Here is a 25,111-nt window from a genome sequence, read left to right on the forward strand (position 1 = left end):
AAAATACAAATAAAATATTTCTAATAAAAATTGAACTCAGTATCTGATTTGAAATGTGTTTTATTAGTAAAACATATCCTGAATTTTGAAAATAACAGTATGGAAAAGAGAATGTAAAGTAGCTTACTAATTATTTTTATAACGATTATTTTTTGAAATTGTAATATTTGAAATATATTGAGTTAAAGTATATCATTAAAATTAATTTGTCCTGCTTTTTACTTTATTAATATGGCTACTGGAAAATTTATAATTGCACATATGATTTATGTTTCCATTGGACAACGCTCGTCTAAAACTTCCAAATCCTAAGGTATTTAAATAGCTTTGGAGACAGATTCCTCAATCTCTGCATTGGGTTTTTTTGTTGTTTTTTTTCCACAGAACTTTCCCCAAGGCTTATATATTAATTTTTTTTAAGATTTATTTATTTGAGAGAGAGAGAGTGAGGGTGGGGGCAGAGGGAGAGGCAGAGTCTCAAGCAGACTCCATGCTGAACATGGAGCCAGACACAGGATTTGATCTTACAACCCTGAGATTGCCACCTGAGCCAAAACCAAGAGTCAGACATTTAACCAATTGAACACTATCTAGGCGCCCCTCCCAAGGTTTATTGTAATGTGGGGAAATAGCTGATGAATTATTCTGAGTTTTCTATCATATTTTCTGTACATCAGATTAATAACATCTTTTTAAAGGAAACATATAACTGTTCTTTATTAACAGTCCTATAAAGATAAAACCATGTTTAATTAATTATTGCCAGAAGTAGGATGCAAAAAGTATGGTTGAACCATGTTAACAGTTAAGTAAATTTCATGTATGTGTGTTACACTAATTGTTGAAAATTCTCAGCTGTCAGTAACAGCACATCCTTCAGGTTCATTAATCTTCCTCAGCCAGTTGATACTTCTATAACAATGCAGTCATGTTCCCTTTCTGGGGAAGGTAACTCATGACCAATATGTATTTCTCTGAATACTATTCAGCTGAAAAATACCTGCAGAGTCTCTCTTCAGCTGAACAGTCTATGCAGACACTATCATTTTATATAAACATTTATTTGTAAAAATCCATTGTAAGAGCACCGTCAGAAGTATTGGGGATCCTGCCAACAATCTGTTTCACTACATTATTATTTTTTCCAAGTGACTTCTTTCACCACTACAGTAGTCCTGATGGATAGGAACACAGAAAAATGAATAATCCAGCCAACAGCAGTTTATTTCTTCCAATACCAATACTGTCATTGTTGGTGCAGATGATGGGTAATGTGTTACTTCTTAGACATGTGGATCTTTGCATGCATGGACGCAACTAAAGAAGTGATTTTTTTTAACCAGCTTACAATCTTCTGTTTTCAAGTGGCTCCTTTTGAATGATTTTAAAGCAGATGTTTTCAAATCAGAGAGGACAGGAAAATTTGTATATATAATAGGCCAAACATGAGATTACTGTAATACATAGTCTATGATAAATTAAACCAATTTGTTCATGGATTCTGGTTACTTATAAAGATCGAATCTTGTTGGTTATTAGATATAGATGTAAACATGTAAGTATGAATATATATGCATAAGCTGTATAGTTTGCAAGTAACTGATCCCTCTCAAATTGTTCCTGAAATTTCATTTGTTTCAGAGATGTTTTCCACTCCATTCATTTATTCATTCATGCATTTATTTTTTTTCTAAGATTTTATTTATTAGAGAATATGAGCAGGGGGAGGGGCAGAGGGAGAAGCAGACTCCCCTGAGCAGCAGGGACCTGATCCTAAGGCAGATGTTTAACCAACTGAGCCACACAGGTACCCTCATTCATGCATTTAGTAATTTCAGATATTTATTGAAACCCTGTTGTTCTATGTAAAGTTCTGTGTTAGGCTCTATTTGTAAGGTTGGCTTCTAACCAGATCACTTAAAATAAGCTTAGAGCATCATAGGGAGAGAGGACATGACAAGCCCTTACTAGGAAGTGCTAAGTTCCAGTAAAAGAGGCTTAAGCAAAGCTAGCCTGCTTTTGAGTTAAGAGAGGTTATTTCCACTTGAGAGGGTAGGGTTGGAGGTCAGAAGTGATTTCCTAAAGGAAGTGAAATTTGGAAAACCTCTCAATGCACAGGACAGAGCTGTGGGGTAGGATTTGGGGAGAACACCCTCCTGTGTGTGAATAAAGTATTAGCATAGAATACGTGCTTGGAACAGAGCAGTTTGGTTTTGGCAGGAGTGTAGTGTGAGTAAGGATGCAGAACATGGAGTGAGATTGGATCTTGAAAGGCTTGGAGTGGTGACTATACTGCATGTTCAGGCAAGTGCCCACAACTGTTACTGAGAAGCAAAGGTTTACTCACTTCTTAAGAAGAAACTAATAATTTGGGGGGGTTAGTTCTTTTTTTTCTTTTTCTTTCTTTCTTTACAACAAGGGAAGAATTGCAATGTAGCAGTCGTTATGAATTTATTTATTTTTTTAGAAGATTTTATTTATTTATTCATAGAGACACACACAGAGAGAGAGAGAGAGGCAGAGACACAGGCAGAGGGAGAAGCAGGCTCCATGCAGGGAGCCCAACATGGGACTCGATCCTGGGTCTTCGAGATCACACCTTGGACTGAAGGCGGCGCTAAACCGCTGAGCCACCTGGGCTGCCCAGTCTTATGAATTTAAATGTGCTAACATTTCATTGTAATTTTCTCATTGGTGATAACAATTTACCTTTTCTTAACTGCTATATGGTTTATAAAGTAAAATTACATAGTTTCCCCCTTTTTTTAATTGAGGTATCACTGACAGCTTCAGAGGTACAACATAATGATATGGTATTTGTGTATATCATTAAATGATCACCATAAGTCTAGTTAACATCCATTGACAACAGAATTACAAATTGTTTTTTCTTGTGATGAGAACTTAAAGAAATATCCTCTTAGCAACTTTCAGATGTACAATATAGTATTGTTAACCATGGTCACCATGCTGTACATTACATCCCCATGTCTTACTTATTTTATGACTGGCAGTTTGTATCTCTGATGCCCTTCCCTGTGTCTCCCACCCCCCTCCCCCATTTCCTGCCTTTGGCAACTACCAATCTGTTCTTTGTATCTATGAACTTGGTTTGTTTATATTTGTTTTTAAATTCCATGTATAAGTGAGATCATACCGGGGATTTTCTGTCTTTGTCTGGCTTATTTCACTTAGCATAATGCCCTGAGGATCCATCCATGTTGTCACGGGTGGCAAGATTTAATTTTCTGAGGCTAAATTGTGTGTGTGTGTGTGTGTGTGTGTGTGTGTGTGTAGATAGAGATCCCATTCTCTCTACCCATTTATTCCTCAGTGGACCCTTTGGGTTGTTTTGATATCCTGGCTATTGTCAATAATGTTTCAGTGAATATGGGGTACATATATCTTTTTCTGGATTGTTTTGATGACTGAGAAGAAACATCATTTATATTATTCTTTCCATAGTAGAAATTCTTTTTTGATTCCTGGGAATACTGTTGTTTTCAGTTCTATTGTTGTTAAGTTTGTTTTTAATATATACAGTAGTAAAAAGGAAACTTGTTTGTTCTCTCTCTTCAGTGGATATGTGGAAGTTAAAATTCATAGTTGCCATATATCAGAAATGCCTGTGATGGTGGTTCCATCAATTAGAGCAAAGGTTCTTGACGTGGGAGTTACGGATGTATCTCAGAAGTTTTATTTAGCACAGTTGCCTGTTCCTATTTGGAATTTAATAGATGATTTCTTTTTTCTTGTTTTAATGCTCTTTCTAGTAATCTGCAGCAACATCATATCAAACTGATAGGAAGTGAGGGAAAAAACTCTAATATATAGAGCTTTATGTAGTGCTTAGGGAAAAAATAAGATTTATGGGGCACCTGGGTGGTATAGTCATTTGGGCATCTGACTCGGTTTTGGCTTGGGTCATGATCTTGAGATTTTGAAATTGAGCCCCAGATCAGACTCTGTGCTCTGTACTGAGTCTACTTGAAATTCTCTCTCCCTCTCCCTCCCCACCCCCCACCCCGACTTGTGTGTGCGCGCTCTCTCTCTCATAAATAAATCTTAAAGAAAAAAAAAAGAAGAAGAAGAAGACGACAACTAGGGCACCTGGGTGACTCAGTTGGCTGAGCATCCAACTCTTGATTCCAGCTCAGGTCACGATCTCAGGGTCATGAGATCAAGCCCCACATTGGACTCTGTGCTGGGTATGGAATCTGCTGAGGATTCTCTCTCTCCTTCTTAAAAATAAAAAACCACAAAACTGAGGATTTAGATCTTTTAGGGTGGAAAATTCTGTTTTCATTTTAGTGTTTTTCTCTTTATGTGGACTGTGTCTAATCAGAGCTAACATTCTTGTAGTCACTTTCTGCATCATTTTCAGTTTCCGCTCAGGCTCCAAACTCTGCCATCACAGCTCAAACTGGTGTTGGGGTAGCATCCACGGTCCACCTAAACCCCATGCAGTTGATGACAGTAGATGCTTCTCATGCTCGACATATCCAAGGGATCCAGCCAGCACCCATCAGTACACAGGGGATACAGCCAGCCCCCATCGGGACTCCAGGAATACAGCCAGCACCAATGGGCACACAGGGAATTCACTCAGCAACCCCAATCAGCACACAGGGACTTCAGCCTGCACCAATGGGTACTCAGCAGCCACAACCTGAAGGAAAGACTTCAGGTAATTTGAGTTTTTGCATGGAAGTTGGTATGGAGGAAAGAGCGATACTAGGTTTAAATCCTGGTTCTGCTACATCTTGGTTAGGTAGTCTCGATTAATTTCTCTGTGCCTTAATTTCCCTTTTTTAACATGAATTGCTTGTAATTTATCTGTCAGAGTCATTGTAAACATTAAGAAATATATACATAAACAGCCAAATATGCGTTTGCATGTGTTAAAGCACTCCATAAAGTTGAGAGAGCAAATTCACCTTATTACAGTGTTCTCATTCTGTTTAAGATTTTTTTTTGGAGTTGTATATGAAGCTGTAAAATTAATGTATCATTTTTAAGGACTGTTGGTATCCTTTTTAGGTATTGAGAGGCAATGATATTTCACAAAAACTAAATTATTTCTTGAAATATGCTACGTACTTTATCTTATCTGATGTTTTAGTAATTATGATTATAAAGCAAAGAGAAATGGTTACTGATCATGCATCAGTAGACTTAGTAACCTCTCTCACTTTGCCATCTGCTTTTAGGCAGATGAACATTGTGTTCATCCCTTCCCTTCTTGAAACTGGACAGTCATAACACGGGCACTCTAATTCTGGTAGTCTAATTGTTTTTGTCTTAAGTGACATTTTAGTAATGTTTCTTTTGTGTCCTTTTCTTCATTGTTCTCTCCCACCCTCTCCCTGTCCTCCAGCCGTGGTGTTGGCAGACGGAGCCACGATTGTAGCCAACCCTATCAGCAATCCGTTCAGCGCTGCTCCAGCACCAACAACTGTGGTGCCGACACACAGCCAGAGTGCTGGCAGCAGCACTCCCGCCCAGGGTTCATCCCCCCGGCCCAGTATCCTCCGGAAGAAACCTGCCACAGATGGGTAGGTAGATCCAGTAATGCTGCACGACACCTCTAGTTCTGGATGTAATTAGTAGAAACAGTAGGCACTCCTCCAGTGCTGGTAGCAAACTCTATATATAATCTCTCATCTTCTGTGGCATTTTTTAATCTCTTTCAAAAGAACTTGAACGCAGGCTTATTCAGTAGAGCCTTACCCAGCAAAGACTATAGGACAGTCAGAATCCATGAGCCTGTGGAGGGTCATTTTATAAGTAGTTGTTGGATACTCCTTTAGGAGTTCTCTTTAGTTTGGGGAGTTTAATTCTAGACTTTCTGAGTAGCTTCTGACATACCCTTCAGGCTTGTCTAGGTAAGCACATTAATGTGTACTGTGTATTTTTTTCCTCATCCGCCAACATGATTGTTGCTCAGAGCAAGCAGTACCCCAGGTGTATTAAGTATAAGGGTCATATTCAGTGACAGGAGTGCCCTGTGTTGCCAGAGAATCTCTGAGTTGGTGTGGGTCATGGGCAGGAAGATATATGCTATGCTCTGAAACTTAAAACCTTGAGAGGTGGAAGATGGGCAGTCACACTTTAGAGAGCAGAGTTCTGTGACTCTACTGAGCTAATGTGCATCAACAGTAGAAGACAATAATGGTTAAAGCATAGCAAGAACATAAGCTGCTGCATCTGTATAGGGTTTCCAGATGTGCAGAGCTTTGCCTCCACCAGAGTCTCTCTTTTTTTTTTTTTAAATATTTTATTTATTTATTCATGAGAGACACAGAGAGAGAAAGAGAGGCAGAGACACAGGCAGAGGGAGAAGCGGGCTCCATGCAGGGAGCCCGACGTGGGACTCCATCCCAGGTCTCTGGGATCATGCCCTGGGCCGAAAGTGGTGCTAAACGGCTGAGCCACCCGGGCTGCCCACCAGAGTCTCTTTTAAAGATAAGTCAGTCTGTGGCAAAGGAACCTTATCAATGAAAATGCAAGGCAAAGCTCATACTTAACATGGCAGGTTGAACACACACTTCTAAATTTCTTGTCCCCTCAAAACCCTATAGAACTTTTAGCAAAGAGGCTTTCTGTAAAGATATAGACACACAGGTATGGGGAGAATAGGAGAAGGCAACAGCAGCCAAACTCTGAAGCTGGAAAGCAGGTAGGTGAGTGATCACTCACTTAGCTCTGAGAAAGCTGAATGTTAAGTGTATGGAGAACATTGAGAAGCATATTGAAATATTGAATATGAATTGAAATTGAAATTGAAATTGCTGAGTCTTCAGAAGGACCAGGAATGGGAAGGACCAGGGGTAGAAGGAAGCTGAGTTGAAATCTGTTTGAGAAGATTAGAGCCCTGCATCCCCTTCTCTGTCCGTACTTTGTTGTACACTGCTCCTTCCAACCCCAGCTCGCAACCAGCGGGGAGGGGGATTAAACTCTCCAGATGGTGCATTGGGATCAATCAGCAAAGGGTGGGCCAAGAGTCTTTTACCAGAAACAGATTTGTGGAGTACTGAGACTCCCTAGTCCTCTTCTCCCTTTTTAGCTGGCAGAACCCTGGCATTTGGATGCTATAGGCAAAAAGTGAGATGAAGACTCCACTTTCTTTCTGGGATTGTCCAGCCCAGAGGGAAAGATGGAAAGATCCCAACACTAGGGATTTCATAAGATCAGGAATCAGATCACCTTACAGTGAAAATTAAAATAGACAAGGGCTGGGGTACGTAGATGGCCCAGGTAAGTATCCAACTCTGGATTTTGGTTCAGGCCATGATTTCAGGTTGTGAGATCAAGCCCCGCATTGGGCTCTGCACTGGGCATGGAGCCTGCTTAAGACACTTTCTGTCCCTGTTCCTCTGCCCCTCCCCACCTTTCTCTCCCTCTTCCTCAAGCTCAGAATTTCCACCAGTGTTGGTTCCCCACTCACAATCATGAACACACAACCAAGGATAACCAGGTATCTGAGGGGCCTTCTAACAATGCAAGATACAAACCATAAGACATACTGGAAAACAGCCTGGAAGATACAGAGGCTAGACAATGAGAATAAAAGTAAAAGCAAGTAAAGACCAAAATTATGAATGCTGTCTTCACAGGACAAAAAAAGATATATTCATGAAACAGGAAGGCAGTATTGTACAAAAGGAACATTTGAAAAACAAAAAGTGTGTCCTGACATTTAAACTACGAGAGCAGAAATTGAGCTCAGTAGAGTTGGAGAATACAGTTGAGGAAATCTCTCAAAAATAGAGTAAAAAAACAAAAAGATAGGAAACAGAAAAGAAAATTAAAAGAACCAGTTGAGGAGAGCCTCTAAATAATGGAGTTTCAGCAGGTGATCAGAGAAGATGAAGATCACTTAAAAACAATTCTTAGAAAGTTTCCAAACGTGAAGGGCATGAGTTTCCTGATTTTAAATAACCATGAAATGCCCAGCACAGTAGATGCTGTGGACACAAATACCCCAGCACCAAGATAAACATCTTGAAATTTCACAACCTTGGAGATAAAAGATCTTAAAGATCTTCCCTGTTCTCTTACACTTTGTTGTCTCCCTATAACCCTTCTGCTGTGCCCCCATAGTTGAGTCTGTCATCATGAGAATTCCCTGTATTCTTCCTCTTTGAGTGTGCCTGCCTTCTTTTTTTTTTATTTTTTATTTTTTTTGGTGATAACATAATTCTTTTTATGTATTTAACATTTTCTAGAAAAATGGAATATTACTCATGATCTTATGGTTTGCTTTTTCTCTTCATACAAAGTAGACATTTTTTCATATCGTTACATATAGATCTACTTTCTTTTCTTTAATGAACACATAGTATTTCAGTATAAAGATAGGCCATCGTATATGTATGTAATCACTGCCTTACTGATAAACCATTTGGGTTGTTTTTCATTTTTCGCTCTTAACAAATACTGCCAGGACAGACATTATCTTCCATGGCCCTTTCGGACTCATAGTAGCTTTTAGGACAATTTCAAGAGGAGGAAACTCTGGATCAAGGGGTGTGTACATTTTTAGTTTTGACAGATATTGTCAAAGTGCTTTCCAAAACAAACCATCAGCTAACACCCCCTATCACAGATCCAAGTGCCTGCATTTCCCTCGATCCCAGTCCTGGTCGTGATTTCCCCCTGTAGTCTGCATTTCTCTAGGAACACATTCACATTTCTTCTTCCAGAAAGACCCTTGTAGAGCGTCTGCCTATTTCCCACTGGATGATGCTCATTTTTCTGTGGACTTGAAAGGCTTGAGGTCACAGGGTTAGTCTGGCTGCTGCCTCCTCCATGGGACACACTGTTCTCATTTGTCACTGACTGTCACCAACCCCTGTGTGCCTGCCTTCTTTAACTAGCACCTGGCTCTCCCCCAGGTCTCAGCTCCTGCACTGTCTCCATGGTATGGCTGTCTCTCCTCCCCCATTCTTCTGTCACTGGGCCTGATGGTGGAGTTGATGTCCTCTTTTTGCCTTACTTCTATTTTCAGGCCATCCCTCTTGGAAAGTGCTCAGTCTGTACTCCAATTTCATAAAATTTGCTGTTGAAAAAATACTTTCACATAGCCACGTTATTCCAGGCACACTGAAAAGTTTTCAGATAACTAAAGCAGATTACCATTAAAAATTTTGCTCTTAGGTACACTTGCTACCATTTAAATGCTTAGACGCCCCATATGGGTAGAGGCTACCTTGTTGGTCAGGGCCACTCAAGAGGCTCAATCAGATTCCAGTTTGACTTGCAGGTATGTTTGTATGTCCTTCATAAGGTCCATAACATCTAGCTGTCATTGTGTCCGAAATGATTGCCCAGCTCTCTGGCTTCTCAGTTGTTTGAATGCTTCCCTGTCCTCCTCCATCTATTAGCAGCACATACCATAAGCACATACTCAAGCCTTCTCTGACCTCTTCTGTCCTCCAGTGTCCCACAGCCTACCTTCTGTCTTCTCACCACCCCGGAGGGATATTGCAACTCCAGGGGTACTCACCGGGGAAACTTCAGTCCACTGATGCTACCACTTTTGCATTATTCCTCACTGCTTTTCATGGATAGCCTTTCTCTGCTTTCTCTGACTTGGCTTTCGTAGTCCATTACAATCACTTCCTTGCATACAGCCCCCACTTCCTTGTCCCCCCGCTTCATCTCATCAGAACCAGCTGTTTTACCTCTGCTCCTCTCAAAACCACCCTTCCTCAGCCACGTTCATTACTAGCTGATGAACTTGTTCCCTACCTTTTGAGAAAAATGGAAACACCCAAAAGAGAACTTCCACAAACTCTAGCTCTTACATCTCCTTACCTGCCAGCCTCTGTATCCCATGCTCTACTCATCTCATCTGTTACTCTGGATGGACTCTTGGTGCTTCGCTGACCTCAGCTTTTGTAGCCTGCTGAGAACAGTGCTGTAGCTCTTCTCTCTCTCTCCTACTTACTTATTAGCCTTTTCAGCATACACATGCTGTCATTTCTTCCATCCTAAAACCCTTCTTTTGAGCCACACTGCTTCACTACCTACCCCATTTTTTTGTTCCTATTTGCAAAGAAAATAAAGGAGTTACATATATTTGCTAACTCCAGTTTTTCTTTCAGTTTCTTTCTCTCTCAGCACTTTCACTGAGGTATGGAAAACTGCAAAGATAATGCATGTATGGTGTAATTAGCACAGGTGAACACAGCATACAACTACTATCTAGGTCAAGAAAAACGATATTACCAACACTTTCTCCCAAAAGTAACCAGTTTTTCTTTTGACCCTTTCAATTTGCTTTGCCTCTTTTTGAACTTCTATTGAATTATGTATTATATGTTTTTGTGTGATTCCACCTTCCTTCCCTGGGCTTAAAGTACAATTCATCCATGTTATTGCATGTGATTGTAATTTTTTATTGCTATAGTTAATGCCATTGTATAACAGTACCATAGTTTATCCATAGATCTATGGGTTGATTCCAGCTTGGGGCCATAATGTGATCCTGAATGTTTTTTGTGTATGACCTTTGATACATAGGTAAATGGCATTTGTTACATATGTAGGATGGGATCTGCTGAGTTGTAGGCTATACTTGTTTATACCCCTGTACCGTCTAAGCAGCAGGTGGGGATCATTGCATTCATCACCAACACTTGTTACTGACATTCTTTAAGTTTGGTTATTCTGTGGATATATAGTGGTGTATCTCATTAGGTTTGATTATTTTCTTTGCTTTTGGGGAGTTAGTAGAGTTGGTCTTGTTTATTTTTTTACTTTTTTTATGGAAAACTTTAAACAAATTAAAATTTTGAACATATGAATGTATACCTGTACCCATCATTCAATTTCAGTTATCAGTTTATCAACTCATGGCCAATTTTGTTTAATCTACCTGCCTACTCACTCCTTTCTACCATATTTTGAACCAAATCCCAGACAGCCATGTCATTTCATTTGTATATATTTCAGCATGTGTGTATTGAGGGACTTACTAAAAAATAGAATAATCTTGTAATCTCAAATACCTACTCGTTCAAATTTCCAGTGGTCTCAAATGTCACAAATTTTTGTTTTTAAGTTATTTGAATCAATATTCTGATAAGGTGCCCACATTGTGATCAGTTGATATGTCTCCTAAGACTCTTCTATAGGTTTCCTTCATCTTTTTTCCTTGCAATTTATTTGTTGAAGAAACTTGGTCTTTTGTCCTATAGACTTTTCCCTTTCTCTTCCTGGATTTTATCAATTGCATCCACATTGTATTAGTTTCCTAGAGCTACAAATCTGGTGGCAACAGATTTGTTCTTTTAACAACAGAAATTTATTCTAACAGAGGTGCCTGGCTGGCTCAGTTGGTGGGTGAAGTGCGCAAATCTCAATCTTGGGATTGTGAGTCTGAGCCCCAAGTTAGGTACAGAAGTTGCTTAAGGGACACCTGCATGGCTCAGCGGTTGAGAGTCTGCCTTTGGCTCAGGGCGTGATCCCAGGGTTCTGGGATCAAGTCCTGCATTGGGCTCCTTGCAGGGAGCCTGCTTCTCCCTCTGCCTATGTCTCTGCCTCTCTCTATCTCTCTCTCTCTATCTCTGTCTCTCTTGAATAAATAAATAAAATCTTTTAAAAATTAAATTAAATGACATCAACTCCCAATTTAAAAAAAATAGAAGTTGCTTAAAAATAAAATCTTTAAAAAAAATAAAAGATTTATTCTCACAATTCCTATGGCTAGAAGTGTGAAATCAAGATGTCAAAAAGAGTTCCTTCAGAATGCACCCAGAGAGAATCCTCTTCCTCCTTCCTAACTTCCTAACTTCCAGTGACTGTTGGCAAACCTTTGGCTTAGGGACACATCCCTCCAATCTCACGTGACCGATTCACATGGCTTTCCCTGTGTCTCGGTGTCTTAAAATCTCCCTCTCTTTTCTGCAATAAGGATACCAATCATTGGATTTAGGACATATCTTAAAGCTAGAAGGACCTCACTTTGAGATCTCTAACTTACATTCACAGGTACAGGGATTAGGACTTGAATATATTTTTAGGGACCACAATTCAACACACTACCCTTGTAGTGTAGTTTTGCTGTTCTTGTCTTCTCCACACATTTTCTCATTACTTGAATCTAAAACTTAATGATTAGATTCATATATCTTTTTTTTGGCAAGATCACTTTATAAATTGAAATGATACATGACGGTCTCCCATTTTGAGATCCTAGCAGACTTGATGATCAATATCTGGATCCATTAATTAGGCTTTGAAAAATGGTATATTCTGGATCTAGCCATTTTCTCTCAACCCATTCTTGTCTAGCATTTGCTCCCACCACTCTGCCAGAACTAAACATGTCACGATTACTCACGGCTTCACATTACTGAGCCTAGCGGTTCTCAGTCTGAGCCATATGTGGCCTCTACTGCATGGCCCACTTGACACTAATTAACTTGATCAATTCTTTTCATTTGACTTTGAGGAACTTAGGTCAGTGTAAATACATAGACATAATAATCATGAACACGTAATATGGATTCCAAGTTTGATAATGAGTAGAAAGGAAACGTGACATACTAGAAGTAGAAGCTAAAAGAGTCACAGTGGTTGCTTCCTGAAGAGAGATGGGCAGGAAATGGGGAAGGGATGGGGTTGGGACATGCCATATTTTGTTAAAAGCATTTTAGTGCAGTTTGGCTTTTTCAATAATATACCTATATTACTTTGATAAAATTTTGAAACCCACTTTAAAAAAAATGGGTTAGCCAATATAGTGCTTTCATTTTGCCATAGGTATGCCTAGCAAATATGTACTTCCTGTCTTTTAATGCCCTCGGACTGTTGTTTTCTGGGTTTGTCTGGTCTTTTTCAGAATGGCAGTTCGGAAAACCCTCATTCCTCCTCAGCCTCCTGAAGTGGCTAGCCCTCGAGTGGAGAGCTCTATGCGGAGTACATCTGGGTCACCTAGGCCTGCAGGGTGAGCACATAAATGTTATCACTCTTGCTTCCAACTACACATAATCAGAGAGGAAAAAGTCTAACATGTGACAAATTTTACATAATTTGCCTATGTGCATCTTTTTGTATCCTTTCTAGCTGTGACCTGGACACATTGCTCAGCCTCTCCGATTACTATTTATAGTAATTCTTAGATATTTCTTACATATTTAAATGAAATGGTACCTTTGAAGTGCTAAGGATAGAGCCTGCCTCACAGTTACACCCAGTTATTGTTGCTATCAAAAATGGCATCATGGGGTGGTGCCAGGGTGGCTCAGTCAGTTAAGTGACCGATTCTTGGTTTGGTCTCAGGTCATGACGTCAAGGTCATGAGTTTGAGCCCTACATTGGTCTTTGTGCTCAGCATGTAATCTGCTTGAGATTCTTTCCCACTCTGCTCCTCTCCCTGTTCACGCTCTCACTCTCTTTCTCTCAAATAGTCTTTTTTTAAAATGGCATCATGGCAGTAGTTAATATATGCTGTTTTCTTTATTTTTAATTTCACAAGTAATGTTACTTTGTGAAAGAGACAATATAAAAATATTTAAAGTATAAAATGAAAATCTTTATCCTGTTCTACATCCACCTTGCCAATACCACTAGCCAGAATCATATTGATTGGTAACATTTTTGTTAAGTATCTTTCCACATCTTTATTTATGTACACATGTAAATAGATTGAGTCTTAAAAACAGGATTTTGCTGATTAGTTTGTTCTATATCTTGCAGTTCTTACTTTTATCAGTAATAGCTTACAGTGGTGATGTATATCATAAAATTTCATTCAAGAAAAAATTATGATTGCTTTGTGTGTGCCAGGTACCATTTTAGAATCTGGGAATGTAGAAGAATGACTAAGACAAGGTGTCCGTTCTCCTTTAGCTTACTTTCTAGTGGGTGTGGAGAAATAAATATGTGAAGAAAAAGAAGGCAGTGTGAAGGAAATGTAAAGCAATGGGAGGAAGAAGTGATGCTTTCTGGACAGATGATGCTTTCTGGAAAGCCTTCTCTGAGCAGAAGTTTAAGAGCATGAAGGAACAGCCACATGCTCTCTGATGTCCAGCTACGTCAGGCCAAGGAAAGAGCAGGAGCCAAGAATTTGATGTAGGAAGACATGCAATTGTTACTTTGCATATTAGTGCAGAAAAGTAAAAATAAGCATGCAAGGAGAAGCTATAAAACTTACCTTAATTTTAGGCAGTGGGGGTTGTGCTTATTCTGTGCCTTTAAAAACATTATGAAAATACTCAAAACTCATTATTGTCAGTTACCGTGAATAGTAAAACTAACATTTATTTGGTACACTGTAATTTAAACATGAGAAACACTGAGAATTAAAATGTTTTCTCTTTTGGGACGCCTGGGTAGCTCAGTGGTTGAGCCTCTGCCTTTGGCTTGGGGCATGATCCCAGTCCTGCATCAGGCTCCCCACAGAGATCCTGCTTCTCCCTCTGCCTATGTCTCTGACTCTCTCTCTGTCTCTCATGAATAAATACATAAAAATCTTAAAAAATAATAAAATAATATGTTTTATTTCTGGGGGATCCCTGGGTGGCTCAGTGGTTTAGTGCCTGCCTTCAGCCCAGGGCGTGATCCTGGAATCCCAGGATCGAGTCCCACATTGGGCTCCCTGCATGGAGCCTGCTTCTCCCTCTGCCTGTGTCTCTTGTGAATAAATAAATAAAATCTTTAAAAAATATTTTATTTCTTTCTTAAAAGTAATCAAGAGTAGTTGGAGCATTGCTTGCTGTCTTCACATTGTATAACTCAATGAAGAGCACAACAGTCCTTCCATGTGTTGGTGAATTGTCATGCTTTTTTCTAAATTTGGATCTGCTTCTGACATTTTATCCTTTGTCTTTTCAATGGTGGCGAATTATTTCCAAGAGATAATTTCCTTTAATGTGAAACTTTTTGCCAGCATCACTTCAAGGAACATCTTCATCCCATTCATCAAAACCCTCTGCCCTAACTAATGCATGGAATCCAGATGCACATTGCACAGCAGCATCTTTTAACTGTGCTAGTGGCTTCACCAGATAGCTTAACATTAATTAATCAAATTGGAGTTAATTTATTAACTTTTGGAATAAATCAGCCTTTATTGGCCAGAAAAGGATTTGTTGTTGTTACTTTTCATTGTCCTTATAAGTGGCCATTTTCTCTTCTTTCTAAGATTATTTTCTTTTTCTTTAAAGATTTTTATTTATTTATTCATGAGAGACACAGAGAGAGAGAGGTGCAGACATAGGCAGAGAGGGAAGTAGGCTCCATGCAGGGAACCCAACGTGGGACTTGATCCCAAGGCCAGGATCACGCCCTGGGCCAAAGGCAGACGCTCAACCGCTGAGCCACCCAGGCATCCCAAGTAGCCATTTTCTTTCAGTGTGGCAGCTAACTGTAACACTTTGGCCTGAATGACTCAGATTGATTGATTGATTAATCAATCAATAATCCAGAATAGAAGTAAATACTTCATTTCACCATAGTGGCTTTCTGTTCCTGGTGTAATTTCTTTCTTTCTTTCTTTCTTTCTTTCTTTCTTTCTTTCTTTCTTTCCTTTCTTTCTTTCCTTTCTTTCTTTCCTTTCTTTCTTTCCTTTCTTTCTTTCCTTTCTTTCCTTTCTTTCCTTTCTTTCCTTTCTTTCCTTTCTTTTCTTTCTTTCTTTCTTTCTTTCTTTCTTTCTTTCTTTCTTTTCTTTCTTTTCTTTCTTTTCTTTCTTTTCTTTCTTTTCTTTCTTTTCTTTCTTTCTCTTTTCTTAGATTTTATTTAATCATGAAACAGAGAGAAAGAGAGAGTCTGCAGAGATACAGACAGAGGGAGAAGCAGGCTCCATGCAGGGAACCCGACGCAGGACTCGATCCCGGGTCTCCAGGATCAGGCCCTGGGCTGAAGGCAGCGCTAAACCGCAGAGCCACCCGGGCTACCCTCCTGGTGTAATTTCAACTGAAAGATGATATGAGATGACTTTACCTTTTTTTTTTTTTTAATATTCATTGGATTCTCTCTACATGGTCCATACCATATCTTCATACAGCCCTAGGGCTTATCCTCTCTTCTCTTTGTTGTTGCAAGTTTCAGACCTTTTAATCACATCCAATTTTACTTTCAGAATTACTGTTTTTTCCTGGGTTTTCATTTTTGTTGGCTTATTTTCACTCTCTATCATCCAGTATCATAAAATTTCACCTGGATTTATCTCTAGGAAACAAGAGACAGCACAGCTCCACACTTTACCATCTGCATAAACTGACTAACAGGTATGCAGTGACCAGTCACAAATATACTTCAAAGGAAGTGGTGTGATTGGTCATAGATTGTGATGCATATCTGTTAGTTACATAGTTATTTGTGGACTGAGGAGCTAGCTGCAAAGTTTGCATAAAGTTGCATCAAGTTTATGTAACTACTCACAGTTAATATACAGTGGTAACTGATATTTGGACAGCTGGGGGACTGGCATAATGTAGTTACACATGTATACATACACTTCACACATATCAGTATTATACAAAGTCAAGAATGCCTGTATGTTAAGAACACACAAGGGACATCAAGAGAAACCAACATAGAGCAAGGGGAGAGTTGCACAACATGGTTCAGAGATATAACTGAGGGCCAGATGATGTAGGGCTTTGTGAGCCATTCAGAATCCTTTGGATTTTATTCTGAGTGAGACTGAGAGCCATCAGAGGCTAAGCCATAGAAGTGACATGATTTGACTTTTAAAAGGATTGCTCTGGCTTCATGCTGGGAATAAACTGCAAGAAAGCAAAAGTGGAAGCAGGGATACCAAGTGAGAGATGATGGAACCTTAAACTATCATAGCAGCTTGGACCAGAATGGAGGTAGTAAAAGTCTTAAAAAGAGTTCAGGGGACACCTGGGTGGCTCAGGCGGTTAAGCATCTGCCTTTGGCTCAGGTCATGATCTCAGGGTCCTGGGATAGAGCCCCGCATCGGTTTCCCTGCTCAGCAAGGAGTCTGCTTCTCCCTCTTCTTCTGTGTGCACAGAACTCTCTCTTTCATAAATAAATAAGTATTTTTTTAAAAAAAGTTCAGATTCTGGATATGTATTGAAAGTACAGTTGACAGAATTTTCAGATAGAAGGGGAGGAAGGCAATGAGTGGCTAAGAGGTTTTGCATAAGCAACTACAGATAGGAAGTAAGGAAGCCTATGGGAATAACAAGGGAAAAAAATCTAAGAGTTTAGTTTTAAATATTTTCAAATTTTGAGATCTTCATGTGGTTAGACACAGCCAAGTGGAGATGTCAAGTGTATAGCTGGATAAAAAATTCTGAAGTAGATCCATTTCAAGAATTGAAGATGGAGATCTATGGTGATGATTAAGTTCTGGGAATTATAAGCAGATATATGTTTTTTAGCATCATGAGAGTGGAGGAAAAGGACGCCTGGGTGGCTCAGTGGTTGAACATCTGCCTTTGGCTCAGGGCATGATCCTGGGTCTGGGGATTGAGTCCCGCATCAGACTCCACACAAGGAGCCTGCTTCTCTCTCTGCCTATGTCTCTGCCTCTCTCTCTGTCTGTCTGTCTCTCTCTCTCTCTCATAAATCAATCAGTCAATCTTAAAAAAAAGAGTGGAGGAAAGTCTGTTGATAGTATAAGTTGAGAATAGAGGTGGCATGAAGATCATACGTTAGGACATGTCATCTTAGGAGATTGGGAAAATGAAAAACTTAGAAAAGGAGACTATTCCTATACTGTGTGATATTCTCAGACGTGTTGATGCTACAATTAGTCCTCCATTAATGAACACTTAAGTTATTTCCATTTACTACTGTAATAAGTAATGCAATAAATATTTTTGTTTATCATTGCACCCCTTTGAAAAACATTTTGGAATATATTTCTGGAAGTAGCATTACTGGGCTAAATTACATGTAGAGTTTAAATGCAATTTCCAATCACAGTACCTGTTTATATCGTCATGAACTGTGTTCTCATTTCCCCCACATTGTTCCCAAATTTAGATTCTAAATCTTACAAATTTAATACATTACCTTTCATTATTTAAAGAGTTGTTTTTTTGTTTTTGTTTTTGTTTTTGTTTTTTTAAGTAGCTAGCACTGGAGTTACTTTTAAAGTCATAGGGAGAAAAAAATTCCTCCAGGTGAAGAGCACTCTGTGAAGTACAAAAGTGTATTCCTTGAAAGCAGCAATATATGCAGTAACTTGGGTGAGGAGGGGCTATATGCAGAGTCTTTCTTGGACTGAGTATAGTTCCAGGGTAGATTGTTGAGGTAGGGCCCTGCGCAGGGAGGCATCCACCTGGCCTTACTTGGAATTGGCAGTCTGTTTCTGTGGCACCTAAAGAGAGCATTTGGACTGTGAAAAATAACTAGCTGAAATCAGAGCAGTCCCCCCACCCTCCCACGCCCAAGTGAAAGGAATCTCATGTAAATTGCTGTTTTTAGGAATAGCCCAACTCATTCACTGATGAGTAATAAAAGAATATTCATGTGCAGATAACTAAAATTAAAAAGTAGGAGAAGGGCAACAAAATATACTCATTTGTTCAGTAAGAACACTTACCAGAAAAGCAGGACAGATGAAGCTTATTTTTAAAAATCTGACTATGAATTTAAATTACTTAAGTCAGTACCACCTTAGTAGAGGAAAACACACAAAAATAAAATGCAGACTCCCAAGACTAAATGACAGGACATAAAACAGATGACATGTGAAGGAACAGAACTCAGTAAAGATCCAGAAGAAACCACAGAATGAAGGTCAAATTCAAATAGAAAACAGTATAGACATAGAAGATAGAAGTGGAAAAAGTGAGCAAAATTTTAAAAAGGAAGCAAAGATAAAACAAAAACCATATAGAACATACTATGAGACAAATAAGATCAAACATACATGTCAGCATCTCAGAAACAAATAGGTTATTTAAAATTGAGGACACATTAATATTATTTATATTATTTTTAAGTGGCACGCAATTTGATGTACAATTACTGGCAGCTTAGATTCAATGAAATACTGAAGTCGAGTGGTGTGGGGAGATGAGGGAATTAAAGGAGGGAGGGAGAGTTCTCAGTACATTTTTTAAAACGTGAATGTATTACCAATTCAAAAAAAATTAAGGAAAATTTAAATATTAGAAAATAGATGTAGAAAATAAATCCAAAAACTGTTAAAATAAATTTAAAAATTGAATTTAAAAAGAAGGCACATAGTACTATAAGGCTATTACTTATGTATGCTTAGTTTTTTTTTCTGTCAGTCACTAATACATCCTCAGACTCTCCACCAAACCTGGAGAAATCCTCCAAATACAGGCAGATCTGTCAGTTCCATTTTTTTTTTTCGATTATATCCCTCCCTCCTTGAAGCCTTGCCTCTGCTTCCTCCAGTCTGCGCTGGTTGCTCTCTGGACTTGGTGCCTAGCTATTCTCCCTGGTGTTTTCTTTGTCCATCATGCTCTGAGTCCCCTTCAACTCATCCCTGGCAACCGTACATTTCTTTTCCTTGGTTTACTCTGATTTGTTAGAGCATCTCTTTTGTGGCAGAGGAGGAGTACTTAAGACATCAGAGGGTTTTTTGCACATCAGAAAATGGCTTTATTCTGCCTCAATCTTTACTTGTAGCAAGAATTACCATCAAACTCCACTCATTGAGCCAGAGACCTTTGTGGTGTTAGCAAAGGACTTAACCCTCACGTAGCACACTACCTACGCTTTTGAGTTCGTAGACCAGCCAGCAGCCTCAACCCCAAGCTCTAACAGTGTGCAGTGCACTCACTCTTAAGTCTACTTTCTCTGTGTTGTTGAGATGGGGTAAATTATATTGATCTGTTCTCAACCCCACTGATTCTATCTGCATTCTAGTATTGACAATATCCAGTGAGTTTATTTGGTCAGTTATTGTATTTTTCAGTTCTATAATTTACATTTGATTTTGTTTTACAACTTTGATTCCTTTGCTGAGATTTTTTTCCCCTTTATTTCAAGTGAATCTGTCATTGCTTGTTGAAACATTTTTCTGATATCTGTCCTTATATAATACCTTCATCATTCATCTCCTACTCAAGTTGTGATTTTCCTGACTCTTGATTAAATGAGTGTTTTTCCATTTGTATCTGAACATGTATGGTCCTATACGACCCGGAAATTTATTGATAGCTTAATGTTTTATCAGTTCTCCTCTCAGATCACCCCAGCTGAGGAAGAGAAAGACATTGCCACCTTACTGCCAGGTAGGAGATTGAAGTCCAGATTCCCTACTTGGCCTCTTCTGACACCACTTCAGTGGTGAGATGGTACAGAGAGGATTGGGGTACTCATTATAGCCTGACAAGTGTGGAAATCTGGGATCTCCACAGGATTTGCAAGAGAGAATGGAGATGAGACCACACTTGTTTCTGTGGTATTTTACTGGGGTAGAGCAGTTACTGTCTGAAAGTTTCCCATCTTGCTGAGCTGCTCCTGTCTTGGTTCTTTGAGCAGACTTTTAAGACTTTTGTCTGTGCTCTTTGACATTTCCATATTGTGGCTCTCCAGGACCCAGTCTGGAACACATGAGGCAAAAAACCCAAAGAAATGACTGCTGTGTCATTCCTTTAGTTCTGAGGTTCCTAGCCAGTCTGTCTTCATCTTTCAACATGTGTTTTGTTTGTTTTATGTGTAATACAATTTTTAGCTATACTTAGCAGGAAGAACAGGAAAAAATAGGTCTATGCCATCTTTCCATAAACAAAATTCCTACCTGCATTCTTAAATAATACAATGGCTAGGAGAAGTTTAAATTGAAAATCTCTTTTCCAGGGCACCTGGGTGGCTCAGTCCATTAAGCATCCAACTCTTGATTTCTGCTCAGATCAGGATCTCAGGGTCATGAGATTGAGCCCCACATCAGGCTCAGCACAGAGTCTGCCTCAGAGTCTCTCTCACTCTCCCTCCCTCTGCCCCTCTTTCTTTTGTGCACGTGCACTTGCTCTCTCAATTAATTTTTAAAAATCTCTTTTTTCTTTGTAGGTGATATCTTCAACTTTATCTTATAATATTCTCTTTTGAAGGGACACCTGGGTGGCTCAGTGGTTGAGCATCTGCCTTTGGCTCAGGGCATGATCCCGGGATCCGGGATTGAGTTCTGCATCAGGCTCCCTATGGGAGCCTGCTTTTCCCTCTGCCTGTGTCTCTGCTTCTCTCTCTCTCTCTCTCTCTCTCTCTCTCTCTCTCTCTCTTTTAATAAATAAATAAATAAAATCTTTTTTTAAAAATTCTCTTTTGAAGTTCTTAATATGAAAATCTGTAAATGAGCAAAATAGAGAAAACAGTGTTATTCAACTGATTTTTTTTTTTAATTTTTATTTAATTATGATAGTCACACAAAGAGAGAGACAGAGAGAGAGGCGAGACACAGGCAGAGGGAGAAGCAGGCTCCATGCACCGGGAGCCCGACGTGGGATTCGATCCCGGGTCTCCAGGATCGCCCCCTGGGCCAAAGGCAGGCACCAAACCACTGCGCCACCCAGGGATCCCTAACTAGATTTATTCTTAATGGGCAGCCCAGGTGGCTCAGCAGTTTAGCACTGCCTTCAGCCCAGGGCCTGATCCTGGAGACCCAGAATCAAGTCCCACGTCAGGCTCCCTGCATGGAGCCTGCTTCTCCCTCTGCCTGTGTCTCTGCCTCTCTCTATCTCTCTCTGTCTCTCTCATGAGTATTTTTTTTTTTAATTCTTAATATTTTGCTATATATTACCTTTCTGGTGTAATTAAGTTAGAGAGTTTTACTTTCTTGTGCATTTTGACAATTTACTTATGTATCTAGGTGTGGGTTCTTTCAGTTTTTCCTACTTGAGTTGGTTCAACATTTAGATAGATGGAAGGTTATCATCAAATTGAGGGGATTTTTGGCCACTTTCTTCAGACATTCTTTCTGCCCCTTTTTTTCCTTAGTTTCTGGGACTCCCATTATGTGTATGTTGGTACACTTACTGCTGTCCCAAAGATCTCTGAGTTCTATTTATTTTTCTGCCTGTGTACCTACCCCATCTGTTTTTTTTTTTTAGTTTCTCAGACTGGATAATCTCAGTTGACCTATACTTGAGTTTATTGATTCTTTCTAATGGCTGCTGAAATACGCTTTTTTTTTTTTTAACTACCATATATTTTTTTAAATCTCTGTACCCAGCATGGAGCTCACACTTAACACTCGAAGATCAAGAGTTGCATGCTTTACTGACTTAGGCAGCCAGGCGCCCCTGAAATATACTTATGAGCCCTGTTAGGGTTTTTTTTCCTTTCAGCTCTTATACTGTTCCAACTGCAGAATTTCTTTTTGGTCTTTTTTTATAATCTCTGTCTCTTTATTAATGTTTGCTTACATACTATTTTTATGTTGCTCTTAAGCCATGATCTCCTTTAGTTCTTTGAACATATTTAAAATAGCTAACTTACATTCCTCGACTAGTAAGTCTAATATCTCTGTATCCTCAGTGACAATTTTATTGCTTGCTTTTTTCCCCTGTGTTTGAATAATACATTATTTCTTTACATACCTAGGAATTATTGTTGAAAACTGGACATTTTAAACAATATAATGTGGCAACTCTGGAAATTAGATTCCCACTCCTCAGGGTTTCTTGTTGCTGCTTGTTGTAGTTGTGGTTATTTGTTTAGGGAGTTTTACTTCAATAATTCTTTAAAATTGATACCTTTGTCTAGCATGACCACTGAATTCTTTACTGTGTTAGCTTTGTGGTCAGCTAATGACTGAATAGATTTCCTTGAATGTCTGGAACCAGTAAGTCTCCCCTCTTTGCCAGAGGCCTCTGTGTGTGTCTTGGGATTGGCCCATCAACCCTGAGGCAGGCAGTTTTACATCTCTGTCTTCCTGTCTTCTTCCTGCTTGCGCAGAGCCTGACACTCAGTCACAGTGAGAACTTGAGTCCTTCTCAGTTCTTTCCTCAGCATAAGCACTATCTAGGGTATGCACACAGTCCTACACGTATATGTTGTTTCCTAAATTATCAGAAATACGTTGGAGCTTCTCAAAGCCCCTGTGGACATTTCATTCTCCAACTTTTCTTTTAAAGCTTTTTGGATGGTTGGGCAGCCTGGATGGCTTAGTGGGGCAGCCTGGGTAGCTTATTGTTTGCCCTGCCTGTTACCATCCTGTCCGTCATTTGGGAAACTGATCAATTATGTCTAATTTTTACCAGCAAACTGTAAGGAAAAAGCTGTTTACACTGAACAGACAAGGTCAAATAAGACAGTCTTGTAAATGGAACAACCAGAAAGGTTATATAATTATAGTTATCTGGTAAAGAGGGTTTGAAGGGACTCTAACCACCCTGGTACCTGCCAGGTTGCTAGTTCTCACTGTGAGCATTAACTGTTGGTTTGCAAGCATACCATGATTAGAGATAAAGGAACAGAAATTGGGCAAGAATTTATTGGTCTAAGGTTCAGCTGATTTTCTTGAATAATTTTGCTTAATTGTTAATTTCCAGAGTTCTGAAAACATTGTTTCTGGTATTTTTTATCAGTTTTTTGTTTTTATGAAAGAATTTTCAGAGATCTTTATTCCCACACTTTTGCTGTTGTTCCTGGATGCTTTATCTTTTAATTCTTTTTAATCCCAGAATAATCCTTACCTGTGCCCTACCCCCATTATTTTGAAATAATTTAAGATTTGTAGAAGTTATAAAAATAATACAGAAAGTTCCTGTGTACACTTTACCCAGCTCCCTCCAGTGATTACATCTCATATAAGCCTTGTACTTTTTCAAAATGAAAAAATTGGGCACTTGGGTGTTTCAGTTGGTTAAGTGTGTGCCTTGGGCTCAGGTCATGATACCAGAGTCCTGGGATAGAGTCCTGCATGGGCTCCCTGCTCAGCCAGGAGTCTGCTTCTCCCTCTCCCCTCACCCCGCTTATGTGTTTGTGCACACACTCTCTCTCAGAAATAAAAAGAGGGGCACCTGGGTGGCTCAGTTGGTTGGGCGTCTGCCTTCAGCTCCGGTCATAATCCCCAGGGTACTGGGATCGAGCCTCGCCCAAGTTGGGCTGGCTGCTCAGCAGGGAGTTAGCTTCTCCCTCTGCCCCTCCCCCTGTTCGTGTTCTTTCTCACTCTCGAGTACATAAGTACAATCTTAAAAAAAAATTGGCATTAGTACAATGCTGTTGACTAACTATAAATGTTAATAAAATGTCACCAGTTTTTTTCCATTGGTGTGTACTACTTTGAAATTCCACCCATGAATAGATTTATGTAACCATTATCATAATCAGAATGTGAATTGGTTTTGTTGCCAAAAGACATCCCCTTATTTGCAATCATACCTTCCCCCAAACCTAACAGCTTGCCACTTAGCTTTGCACCACTAGAATTATTTCATTTTGAGAGTTTTATGTAAATGGAATCTCATAAATCACAAATATATATATGTGTGTGTGTGTGTGTGTATTTCTCATACAATAACCTGATGATGCTGGCTTATTTTCACCCAACATAGTACTTTTGAGATCCATCCAAATTATAGCGTGTATCAATAGTTCATTTTAGAGCAAGTGATGTTACATCACATATATGTACCAGATTGTTTATCCATTTGTTTATTGAAGTTCATGGGGGTTGTTTCTCGTTTGGGGTTATTACAAATAAAGCTGCTGTGAATAGTCATGTAAAATTTTGTTGATGGACATATATTTTCATTTCTCTGGGATAAAATCCTGAGAGTGCAGTTGCTAAGTTACATGTATTTTTCATTTTATAAGAAACTTCTAAAATGTTCTTGCAGAAGTGGATGATTTTAAATTCCCACCTGCAGCATGTGAGATCCTTCTGTCCTAAAACCTTGTTAAACTCATTTATTAGTGCTAGAAGTTTTTTTGTTGTTGTTGATCGAGTTGCTCTACATCTTTTTCTGTGCTTGCCATTATAAAGGTCTTAAATTCTATTTTTACCATTCTGATAGAGATATGGTGACATATCATCTAGACTTTAATTTGTACGTCTCTACTAATGGTATTGAACATCTTTTCAGATGCCTGTTTGCCTCCTGGATATTCCTTTAGTGAGGTGTCTGTTTATCATTCATATTTCCTGCCCATTTTCTGATGAGATTCTGTTTTCCTAGTATTAAGTTTACAGACTTCTTTA

General features: G+C 39.2%; 1 protein-coding gene and 1 non-coding gene across 5 annotated transcripts in view; one reads left to right on the forward strand and one right to left on the reverse strand.

The window, feature by feature from the left end:
• The window catches only part of SAP130 (Sin3A associated protein 130), an 83,352-nt gene that overhangs the window by 37,802 nt on the left and 20,439 nt on the right, over window positions 1–25,111 (forward strand). For 3 of the 4 annotated variants that reach the window (XM_041739878.1, XM_041739877.1, XM_041739880.1), the window contains 3 exons: window positions 4,385–4,687; window positions 5,378–5,555; window positions 12,851–12,955. In XM_041739878.1, coding sequence (XP_041595812.1) covers window positions 4,385–4,687; window positions 5,378–5,555; window positions 12,851–12,955 — 586 coding nt within the window. The remainder of the gene's footprint in view (window positions 1–4,384; window positions 4,688–5,377; window positions 5,556–12,850; window positions 12,956–25,111) is intronic. The other variant, XM_041739879.1, reaches the window with a different exon arrangement.
• Window positions 19,586–19,739, reverse strand: LOC121482214. Its single transcript, XR_005985564.1, has one exon. It is a non-coding gene; the product is annotated as a small nucleolar RNA SNORA62/SNORA6 family (small nucleolar RNA).

Source organism: Vulpes lagopus, chromosome 24 (genome assembly GCF_018345385.1).
Source record: "Vulpes lagopus strain Blue_001 chromosome 24, ASM1834538v1, whole genome shotgun sequence".
In the NCBI taxonomy this organism is placed as follows: Eukaryota; Metazoa; Chordata; class Mammalia; order Carnivora; family Canidae; genus Vulpes; species Vulpes lagopus.